Source organism: Populus nigra, chromosome 7 (genome assembly GCF_951802175.1).
Source record: "Populus nigra chromosome 7, ddPopNigr1.1, whole genome shotgun sequence".
NCBI lineage: Eukaryota > Viridiplantae > Streptophyta > Magnoliopsida > Malpighiales > Salicaceae > Populus > Populus nigra.
In genome coordinates, this window is record NC_084858.1 from 4516907 (window position 1) to 4529684 (window position 12778).

The following is a 12778-nucleotide window of genomic DNA, read 5'->3' on the forward strand; positions in this document are numbered from 1 at the left end:
GATTTATTGTTCTCATAAGTATTAGCATTCAAACAGACTTCATTCTAGTTAACATTAAAACTTCAGTTCATCATTTTTGCAGAAAGCAAAAGTACTCCATTTTTATCTTTATGTCACACACTCCATCATTAAAGAATATTGAATAGCCAGATTCAATCAATTGTCCCACACTAACTAGATTTTGGTTGATTTTAGGTACATAAAGAACATTTTTAAGAATTTTTGTACCTGACAGTGTTTCTACTTCAATTGCTCCTTTTCCTTCAACCTTCACAAAGTCTCCATTGCCAATTCTGACTTTAGATAGGTAGCTTTTATCCAAGTCTCTGAATAAGCTTAAGTCTGCTGTCATATGGTTAGTGCAGCCGCTATCAATGAGCCATTATGAGTCCTTTCCCTTTGCTGAGTTACACATGTTTTGTATTATGACCATGAATAAAAGATCTTTGACTTCTGAACAATCAACTACTTGAGCTTGTTGTTTAGTTTCTGTTTTATTTTTGCAGAATCTTTGGATGTGATCAAATTGCTTGTAGTTTCGGCATTGAGCATTCTTAAGCCAACACTAGGCTTCAAGATGATTAGTTTTTTTATAGTATTTGCAAGCAAGAAAATGCTCTTTCTTCTCTTTCCCTCTAATGAAACTGTTATTGTTGTTCTGTTGCCAGGTAGTAGATTTCCACCCTCTCCCTTTTTCTCTTTTTCCTTCTTGATTGTTTCTGAAAATATTCTTAGCCCAACTCTTCTCCTTGAAAACTGCAACAAAAGCTCCTTCAGTTTATCCTTCTTGTCTATAAGCTTGCCTTTGCTCCACAGCTTGCAATGCATTTACCAATTCTTGCAGGCTCATTTCAGAAAAATCTTTTGAATCTTCTAAAGAACAAATTTTATGTTCAAATTTTTCTAGCAGACTCACCAGGACTTTCTCTACAATTCTTGAGTATAGAGAATCTTCTCCCAAAAGTCTCACTTGATTCACAAGTTTTGAAATTTGAGAGGAGAAATCTTTGATGGTTTCAATTTCTTTCATCTTCAGACCTTTGAATTTTCTTCTCAAATTCAAAATCTGCATCCTTCTTGACTTCTCATCACTATGGAATTCTGCTTTTAATTTATCCCATGTTTCTTTGGCCGATCTGCATGCCCTGATCCTTGTGAAGATGTCTTCACTTACAACATTATGAAGACAAGAAAGAGCTTTGAATCTCTTTGCCTTTTCTTCATTAAAAAACTTCATTTGTGCAATTATGGGATTGTTACCTAGAGGAGTAGGTTGCCTATCACTTTCCACTATCTCCCATAAATCAAGAGCTTTGAGATAGGTTTCCATTTTTATAGCCCACACACTAAAATTCTGTCCTATAAACAATGGTGTTTTTGGTGAAAAGTTTGCAGAATCCATTGTAAAAAAACACTCACTTATTCCCCCGTGTTTTCACTCACCAACCTTCAAAGCAGAAAGCTTTGATTTATCCTCACTGTACTCTCGTGTTTCTCACTCACAAAACCCTTTCAGAGATTAGAATGCTCTGATACCAATTGTAGTAATATAAAGAACAAACTTTTGTTTTTGCTGATGAAGAAAAAAGAACAAGGAACTAAGTCCACGATGGAAAAGAACAAAACAAAAGAAAGAACGCAGAACTTAGTCTTTTAGTATAAAGAACAACGAGCAGAATTGAGTTATTGGTTACTACCATCCCAAGTCTTTATTTATAGAAAAGAGAAACAACCATTACAGAATTTTAAGGATGGGTGAAAGTCTTTATTTATATGATTAGACTCATGAAAAGAATGGGTGAAAGTGATTTAGTCAAAACATAGAGCCAATCTCTTAGCTGAAGAGAAAAGCTTATAATGCAGTCAAGGTTTGTTCTCTGGATTATTCATCCAACTAATGACATTAACATGGTTAGATTCAATAATAATATATTTGTGATGGAAGAGAGAGTTAGAGGCTGAGATCTCAACAGCTTTGACAGGATCTCAATAGCTTTGATAAAAACTCGTGGGTCGACTTCATGGGATTCCAAAATTCCAACCGATAACAAGAAAATACCAAGAAGAATTCCATAATGATTTCGCAAAACACCACCCATATCTAAGAGACCAGGCTTTCCCAGTGAATATCCATCCACATTCTATTTGAAGCTATTAGCTCTAGGGGGAGACCACATGACAACCAAACTAGGTTTTTAGAGATTAGTCTATATAAGTAGTCCCTTTGCTGATTTTAATATATTTGAAGCTGAATAGGGAAAATAAGAATCTATAGCCTTTAGCCGCAAGTAGAGTCTAGTAATAATAAAGAAGAATAACATGTCATAATCCGAGGTCTTCTACTTGAAGATCACATCATTACAGAGAAGCCCTAAATCTAATTTGTTTAATTGGACTTGTAGTTGACTATCAAACTTTTAATTTTCATCAATCTGACCCCTTATTTCATCGATATCAATCCTTGAAGTCTTGTATGTCTTACAGGTTGGTCCTTAGTTTTGGATTTCTTCAATTAAGTCTCTGATTGCTCATCAAACTTCAATATTTATGTAATTAAGCCTCTCATTTGATCAAATTAACTCTTAAAAATTACAAGTCGATCTCCAGACTTTAATTTCTTCCAATTAAAGCCTAAATTGACTTTAAAAATCATTTTTTTCTTGTAATTAAGCCCTCAATAAATTCAATTAAACCTTGAAGAATTCTAATTGAGTCCTTAAACATCAAATTTTGAATTTTCCTCCTCAAAATGAATTTTATTTGCTAGTAGAGCCTTTATTAGTCCAAAATATGTTGTTAAATTTATCAATTTTGTTTATTTTCATCTTCCTCAACCTATTTATGGCAATTTACTGGGCGTTCTGATATACTCTTCTCACTTATATATATTTTTTATTTTTCTTGCAACATTTTTTCAATTTTCTCTTTGTATTTTCTTTTTTTGATTTTTTTTGAATTTTTTTTATTTATGTGGGGCCTCAAAAATGAGTAACAATAATTATCATTACCAACATGCAAGTAATCATTATCAAGATAGGGTTCAAACCTGGTTAGAGTCGCGAGAGCAGATGTAACGTGTTGATTCGCACCAGTATTCGGAAACCAATCCACAGAGTTAGGAGAGGAGATATTATTAACAACAATTTTGGCATTTGGTTGTTATCCATGGCTGTGAAGCTGAGAATATTGAGGAGTTGTATGACTAAATAATAGGCAAAGTTGGCACTTGACATTATTCGTAAAAGAAGAATTATTGGACCATTATGAAGAACCACTATTCCTTCTATTTTATTGCCAATTGCTCTGCCTCTAGTCACTTTTATAAGACCCCTAAAAACCATGAAAATCAGACTTGTTTCAGGTGTTGTTTCAATTCTTGTTGGAATGCTAGCTTCCATGAAATCATCCTTTTCCACGACTAAAATTAGGAATATTGTTATACAAACCTGAGGACTGATGGTGTGTAATATTAGTTGATGGTGGCTGAGCTAGCGTAGGTAGTAAAGGAGTGACAACTATGGGTTGAAGAGAGGTCATGTGAAGGAACTCATGGGTAAGGAGATGACTATGAAGATCTGCATACAAAAAAATATCATGCCTTAGTCGCAAGGCTTGTTACCAAGTCTTCGAACTCACCGCGAAGATCCCAAAACATAAACAAATTGAAATCCTCAAGAGAAATTGGCTGGCCAACAACTCCTAATTTATCAAATAATATTTTTGCCTTGTGTGTGTGTGTGTGTGTGTGTGTGTCTATATATATATATATATATAGGGGCCGAATCATCACCTTGATGAAGATCTTGAGAAGATCCATGAAGTTGCACAATACAAGAATTACATGGGGAAGCTAGCGCTTGCTCAAGAGTACGAAAAATACAATGTGAGGTTTCGCTATTAACAAAAAGATGTAGTACATCCATTGAAAGATAAAAAAGTAGTGCACTGAGAATAAGTTAATCCTTCTGCTTCCAACGAATAAAAAAAAGGATTAGTTTGAAGAGAATAACCATCAACAACAATCATATAAGAAGAAGGACACAACAAGGAGCCGTCAATAAAGTGCAAAATACCTTGTCCAATACGATATAGTTTCAGTTTCATATGCATTTACTAACAAAGATATTGGAGTTTGGAAGCTTTAAAGAAATAACTTGCTGAGTGTTAGATATGGGAACAATCATTGTAAATGAAGCCTAAATGGGGGGAGATTTATGGCAACAACAATAACAGGGGAAGATTTTCAAAGCAGAGGAAAAAGAAGAAGTCTGCATCGATTGAGAAGAAATGGCAGCCTACTACTATTATTATTATTATTATTATTGTGCTTTTGTTGCTACCTTGAATTTTTTTTCTACTATTATTATTGCTTGGGTAAGGAGTGAGAACTTGCATGCAAAGCATGAGTATTTATAGTAGAGCATTTATCCTTTGTTTAAGTTTTTATTAACAATATAATAATCAGACATTCAAATTTGACAATTGTATGCATAAACACTAATACATATAATATATTTAATAAACAAGGAAATTTTGTGATATATAAACAACAATATTAATAATAAGGATGGCGACGATTACCTGGGAGCTTAATTGCTTATGACTAAGTTCTTTGTACAAGTACTTTAACCCCTTATTGGTCAAAATAATTGCTTTTTAATTGCGTGGATTAAGAAGAAACCTAATCTTAATTATCTAACGATCAAGAATTTCTAGATTCTTCAATTTTTATACTCTTGGAGAGAACGTCTTCATCTTGTAATCTTCGTTCTCTTGCATTCTTCAAAGAAATCATGATTTTCATCCTTGAAAAAATAAATACCCAAAACCATAGGCGCTCTCTCTTTCTTTGTTTCACTGGTTAATTAGATTGCTTGTTGTGTTCTTTTAATTTATTTATTTTTTGGTGTGGCTTTCTTATGGACTTCAAGCCTTCAATGATCGTTTCTTTTCATTAGTATTTCAATTCAACTTCATACCATCCTGGTTTGGTTCGATATATTTCTTGAAATCAATCTATCAAACCAAACCAGGTTTATCAACTGTGTTTTCAAATGATATCATATCTCTCTTTCCCTCTTCACAAATTAAAATCTAATATTTAATCAAAGCTGCATATATCAACAAATCTGTATTTTCCTTTAATGATGCCACCAATTTTGAAAATCTGTAATCTCTTGCTTTTTTTAGTTCGCTATATATTTCGGAGTCCATCTATTAGTTAACTTCTTCCTCTAAGATGTGGACTCAAAAAAAACTTGGCTGAAGAACTTAATAAACATCACACATGACAGGGACGAGGAGCTGATTAACTTAACAAAACCTTTAGGATTATAACGTACACAAATACACACACAAAGAGGTATACAACCACTTCCTTATTACAACACAGCATGGTGATGCCAAAGAGCTATATGCAGAGACTAAGGCTTTGAGTACTGCTTTATTATTAAATAAGGGAAATTCACAAGGTATTTATGTAGGGTTCACCCATTCTTGACTCTGGAGATCCTCCACAAGTTTTCTATCCAAATGGAATGCTGTGGTGATGACAGCAGGATTAATAGAGGGACTGGCTCCAAAGATTGCATTTGCTACTGTATTTACTCCTGGATTTTGACTTGTTAATGCAGCGATAGCAACTGCTGGAGTTTTTCCAATATTCAACTGAAAGTGAACGAGGCCAAATGGAAACACAATGAGATCTCCTGGTTTTAGAATCTTTGCAAAGAGACGATGATCAGGGTTTGACGTGACAAAACCAGCATAAAGAGTGCCCTTCACAACCAATAGAAGCTCTGACGCTCTAGGGTGATAGTGTGGAGGGTTCAGGCCACCATTTGGAGCAAAATCTATACGTGCCATAGATACACCAAGAGTGTTAAGTCCTGGCATTAGATCGGCCGTCACTATATTAACATGCACTCCAAGTTGATTTGACGTGTTTCCAGGAACATCAAACCCAGAAAACGAGAAATCATCTGGAGTGTAAAGGCTTGGATTCTTGCAAAATTTCCCATTGACGAGGACTGCACACACAAACAAAGCCGTATTAGTTGTCATGTAAATTCAAAATGAATGATATATATGAAAGTTCGTCACTCGAAAATATCATATATAATTAATTTGGCTGCATGGTCCCGCCATGCCACATATTTTATGTGCTCAGCTATATATTATATATTGTGATCATAGAATTCGACCGGTACAGTGAATATATATACACTCATGTTGAATCGGGATCGTGAAATTTAAATGAAAGAGTGAAAAATGACAAAAGAAAGAGACAGTATGTATACCAGCAGAATCAGTATCGTTTATGGCTACACATATGTCTTGAAGGGGGCTGGGGTCATAGGCAGTGGCAAATGAGGAAGCCAGAGCCAAGAGAGCAAGAGCTCCTAGCAAATTAGCAACTTTCATATCGTTCTCTCTTTTTCTAGGATTGTCTTTTGGGTGTGGAGTGAGAACTTGCATGCAGAGCATGGGTATTTATAGATGAGTTATACGTCGTTTAAGTTTTGTTTTTCATCAACCTATCTTTGATCTTTGACCAGTCAAACACTGGCATTTGACAATTGTATGCAGAAACCCTAATAGACCTTCACTAGTTAAATTTACATTTTGGCCCAAACAGAGCACACACTCATTATAAGAAGCAATGGTGAGAACCCGGGAGCCTGATGACGACTAAGTTGAGGCAAAAAAGAGTTCAACAAGTACTTTAATGTCTCTCTATTGGCCAGAGGTGGATAGAGAAGAAACGTATAATCGATCATAATTGCCTAACTATAATAACTTCTAGAGTTTTCAATTCCATCGTGCGCGTCTTCATCTTGTACTCTTCATTCTTCAACTCCGTGATGTAATTCATCCGCGAACACAGTATGCATAAATGGCTATATCGAATGTTGATAATTATGTAGTTTTAATTTTTCTTTTATGTTTGATATAGTCCTTGATGGATCTCCTTTCATAATTAGCAAAATATTATATCAAATAAGATTTCAGCTAGAAGAATATATTCTTAGGTTACTGCAGTGATCAAGTTAAACGAAATCACTTAAATTGAAAGAAAACTTTAGCACATTTTTCAGTTCTCAATCCTGATGCATATATGCTTTCATCTTGTTGAAACCTCTAGGTATATCAGATTTGATATATTTTCAACTATTTTACATAAATATCTATACCACTTGAAAATACGTACAGCAGATAGGATGCTTATTATCAAAAAAAGCAGCTGGGATGCTTTAATTTTTATTTAATAATTTTTACCCACAATTTCTTGGTCGTACGTTATCTTGTACTCGCACTTGTTTCATCCCTATCCCCTAGCTTGCTTGCTATGGTGCCCTGGCTTAATAAAACTAATTAGTATGAGGAAAAAAGAGTTCAATTATCTGAAAATACATCAAGTTCTGCAGGCTGATTAGGCAAGATTAATCCTATCCCTCGCACTCCAAAAAAGTCCAACTTTTCATCATGAAACCCATGCATCTCTATGTTCAATCATATATAGTTTGGCTATTTTTCTTAAAATCTCTGCATTACATAGTCATGCATTGATCATTGATATATATCTGTCCCTTATTGGTTGAGTTTAGTTATAGATTTTTTTTTTAAGAGTATATATGAGGTTAGGGAAAAATTACAAGAACCATCTATCGATCGAGGCCATTCCAAACAGTTGAAATCATTTACCCCTAATTTCTTAGTTTGAATTAGAGTTTGAATATATGTAAGAAGATATTATGGAAAATAAACGTTTTGTTTTGGTAGGATGATCTTTTAGACTCCTAAAGAAAAAGTATTGTTTTCTAGACTCCTCAACAATGAACGATCATGAGACTTTAAGTTAAAATAATATTATTTTATTAAAAAAAATTGAAAGCCACAATATCGTTTCCAGAATTTAAAAGGTATAGTTTAAGACTTTAAGTTGATACAAATCTTGAATCAAATAAATTAAGAATTGTATCAATTTATTTTATTATTTATTATTGTGGCGCATGATTTTTTTTCATTGAAATTTTATTTAAATAAATTTTTTATATCTTTTTATAACATGATCATCTAAAAATATTTTAAAAAATATGTTTTCAAATAAAAAAAATAGAATATTTAAAAAAAACATGGTGTCATGAAACAACAAACACTTGGGAATTGGCACAAGTTGATCAATGTTGACGATCCCCGTGATTATATGAAACGTGAATGCCCATGAAAACAACAGGAGAGTTAGAAGTAAAAATTAAATGAAGTCATGCTGAAGCCTCCAATCATTGTGATAATAAACGTTAAGCATGTTTTATTAAACTTTCATTGAATTGTATTAAGAGACGTAATAAAATTCAAGTGTTTAAATATAAATTCAATATATTAATTAAATATATTAAGTGATAATTAAATACATTCAATAGTTTTTAATTATTTCATACAGTAATGTTTTTTTATTGTTTATGATAAATCTTATATATATATATATATTGATTAGCTGCATTAAGTGATAATACTTATGAAAAAAAGATATTAAAAAAAGATATATACAAATCTTAAACATAACAAACAACTTCTCGTTGTTTTGGTCATTAAATAGCTATTTTAATATATTCCTTGATTATCATAAAAAAAAATTATATAATACTAATGAAAAAGAAAATTATTATTTATGAAATAGTACTTTTGGTATTCAAAAAAGGAAGGTTCAGTCATCGCTAATGCTCAAGTTAATTTCAATATACTCTTGATATTGAGTTGAAAAAATGAAAAAGAAAAAACAACTAAAGTCCATTAATTAGAAAACCATATAAAAAAAATTATATTAAAAAATAATATAAATTATATCTTTGGACCCCACCTCATAATTTAAGTTTTTGGATTAAAATGGTTTATTGGTATAGTATTAAAGCCTTGATGACCAAGCGGTCACGAGTTCAAATCTCATTATTTATTTGATAAAAATTAAGTATAAGATAATATGGTTATGTAGTGTATTAAAAAATAATATAAATTACATTTTATGATCTCACCTAATAGCTTAAACTTTTAGGTTGAATTGGTTTATCGACAAATTAAAACAATATAATAGGTAAGAAAATTGATTTTGAAATAAAAAACCTAAATCAACATTTGTTTTTTGGATCATGGTAATGAGTCATCCACAAAGGGGAGGTTTTATCTGCATCCTCCAATACAAAAAAATTGATATTGAAGAGCTTTAAAAAGAGGGATGATAGTAGGAACTTTTTTCATAACAGTCATGACATCTATGGCAAGATTCAGAGGCACTTGACTTGTCGCAGCAACAATGAAAGCACCAAATGTAGCAGCTGACATTGGTGGCAGCGCAAGAGAGGAAGAAGAGTGAGTGATTGATCGGTGTAACAGCAGCAACCCGTTGAAGTTCCTGATTATTCGTTGACAAGATAAGGAGAGCAGAATTTTCCGGAGGAAGAACAATATAAAAACAGGGGAGAAAAAGGATTGGAGGAGGCCGGATGTGTTGAGGTTCCTAGAAAAGAATGAAGTTGTGATTTTCCTGCTGCTCTGATACCAAGTTACGTTAAGAGATTGATTATATATGAATTGTAATAATTGCTAATGGCTACAACCATTCTTTATATTTATATTTTTAGTATTGTCTATAATACAATAGTGGAATATACTACATATAATAACTATTCCTATATAAGTTTTGTATATAAAGATAACAATTTTGAATGAAAGAATTCTAGAGATTTAAGAAGAGAAATGAAGAAGGCAGAGAGAGCAGTTGACAGTTGAAGGAAGAAGATGAATATATTTACTGTTTTTCATTAACTCATTTTATATTATTGAAGATGTATTTATTGTAGAAGCTGCAGACGTAAACCAGCTTCCTTCTTGAATGTTTAACAGTTTTAACAACTTTTCTAACTATTTCTAACTGCCTAACAGTATTAACAACTTTAACTGTCTAAAAATATTTTAACTGCCTCATCCTGTAATCACTTGACATGTGGCATGATTCTGATCATTGATATCTTTACATTCTCCCGCAATCGTATGCATGGAGGAACCAAGCATAAGATTGGAACAATGGTGACGAAACAATGGAGAAGAAAGACCTTTAGTGAGAATGTCAGCAAACTGATCTGTAGAGAAAACATGTTGAACAAGCAAGTCATCTTTGATAACACGTTCTCTAACAAAGTGATAATTAATCTGAAGATGCTTCATCCTGGAATGAAACACTGGATTGGAAGCAAGAGAAATAGAAGAGATATTATCACAATGAATTAAATGAGGAATAAGCAATGGAACATGCATATCACAGAACAGTTGACGAATCCATGTCTCAGTAGTAGCAATAGCAGGAGGAAACATGTTGAACAAGCATGTCACCTTTGATAACACGTTCTCTAACAAAGTGATAATCAATCTGAAGATGCTTCATCTTGGAATGAAACACTGGATTGGAAGCAAGAGAAATAGCAGAGATATTATCACAATGAATTAAAGGAGGAATAAGCAATGGAACATGCATATCACATAACAGTTGACGAATCCATGTGAGCTCAGCAGTAGCAATAGCAGGAGCTCAATATTCAGCCTCAGCAGATGAGCGTGAGACAATATGTTGCTTCTTAGAAGCCCACGAAATAGGACTGGATCCCAAGTAAACAACAAAACCAGAAACAGAACGACGATAATTGGGATCACCAGCCCAATCAGCATCACTGTATGCTTGCAAATTAAGGGTGCCAGGCTGAAAGTGAATGCCATGGTCAAGAGTACCCCTAAGATATCTCAAGATTCGTTTCACTGCAACAACATGAGACTCCATGGGATTATGCATGAATTGTCATGCTTGATTGACAGAGAAGGCAATGTCGGGACGTGTGAAGGTTAGATACTACAAAGCTCCAACAATACTCTTATACTGTTGTGGACAAGAATAAGGTTTACCATCATCCTTGAGCAGGTGATGACAGGGAAGATAAGGAGTGGCATATGACGTTGAATTTTGTAAATCAACCCGATCAAGCAATTCCTTGATGTATTTAGATTCAGATACAGATAAGCTAGAGGAAGAATAAATCCCAAAAAATATATCAACGAGCCTAAATCCTTCATATCAAATTCCTGAGTTAAGGCATCAATAATTGATGTAAGGAGAGATGAATGATTGCCTGTGAGAAGAATATTGTCTACATATAGAAGCAATATCACAGTGCCATGAGAGGAGTGTTGGACGAATAAAGAAGGATCAGTAAGAGAAGCCTGAAATCCCAAGCTGGGTAGGAAACCTGTAAACCTATCATTCCAGGCACGAGGAGCTTGTTTTAACCTGTATAAGGACTTGCGGAGTCTGCAAACAAAGTCAGGATAAAGATTGCTGGTAAAACCTTGTGGTTGAGTCATATACACCTCCTCTTGAAGAATGCCATGTAGAAATGCATTTTTAACATCAAGTTGCCTTAAAGGCCAATGAACTGAGCTGCAAGGGCCAGCACCAACCGAACAGTGATGGGTTTCACTACAGGACTGAATGTTTCATTATAATCAATGCCCTCTTCTTGACTAAAACCCTTGGCAACAAGGCGTGCCTTAAGCCTAGCAATAGAGCCATCTGTATTTTTCTTGATGCGATACACCCATTTACATCCTACAAGATTCTTGGCATGTAGAAGGGGAACCAAATCCTAAGTACCTTGGGCATGAAGAGCATTAATTTATTCTTGCATAGCAGACTACCATGCATCAATTTTAGAGGCAATCTTGAATGAACTTGGTTCAACTGAAGAAAAGTCAATAGACTGAACAATAGTAGAATAAGCCTTCTTTTTTGAGATACCATTCTTGGACCTGGTTGTCATGGGGTGAAGATTCATAGGGGACAGAGGCAAGACTACATAAAGATTCTCAGGATGAAAATCAGGATCCTCAGGGGGAGAAAGCTGTGTAGCAGAATCCAAACCTGATTGAATTGAAGAAATGATGGGTGAAGGCAATGTATCCAAAGAGACAGCAATGCTCATGGTGGATGATAAAGTAGAGCATGCAAGTAAGACCGCATTGTGCAATGAGATAAAAGGTTGAACAAGAGGAGATGAATGAGAAGGAGAAGAGGAAGTTGTAGACACAAAAGTGTATGGAAATACAGATTCATCAAAGATGACATGAAAAGTCACAAAGCACTTATTAGTAAGAAGAGAAAAATAGATATATCCCTTGTATTGACCTACATATCCTAAAAAAATACAGGTGGAAGTTTTAGGCTGAAGTTTGTGAGTGTTATAAGGCTTGAGTAGAGGAAAACAAGCACAACCAAAGATCTTTAAATGAGTGAGGACAGGTATAGAACCATACAGTAAAAGATAAAGATATTTGAGCTAAAGAATTGGACAAGGCATCCGGTTAATCAAATAGATGGAAGTAGCATAAGCATGAAACCAAAATTTAGAAGGTAGATGGGCAGTTTACAATAAAGTGATTGTTGTTTCTAGAATGTGGTGATGCTTCCTCTCAGCAAGACCATTCTGTTCAGGGGTGTATGGACAAGATATGTGATGAATAATGCCTTTAGCAAGGAGATACTGCTTGAAGGAATGATTGAGGTACTCACCATCACCATCACTCTGAAAAATGCGTAGATTGGCAGAAAAATGAGTGACCAAAAAAGCATGAAATGAAACAAGATGGAATAAACCTCTCCTTTATTTCTCATTGGAAAAATCCAAGTGAACCGAGTACATTCATCTATGAAGCTAACATAGTATCGAAAACCATCAAT

The 12778-nt window shown here is 34.0% G+C and overlaps 1 protein-coding gene across 1 annotated transcript; it reads right to left on the reverse strand.

Annotated features, from left to right (window-relative positions):
* Positions 1 to 5475: 5475 nt before the first annotated feature.
* Positions 5476 to 6423, reverse strand: LOC133698661 (germin-like protein subfamily 1 member 16). Its single transcript, XM_062121667.1, has 2 exons — positions 6300 to 6423; positions 5476 to 6029 (listed from the first exon to the last, which is right to left on the reverse strand). The coding sequence occupies exons 1-2, from the start codon at positions 6421 to 6423 to the stop codon at positions 5476 to 5478; spliced, it is 678 nt and encodes a 225-aa protein (XP_061977651.1).
* Between the last annotated feature and the right edge of the window lie 6355 nt (positions 6424 to 12778).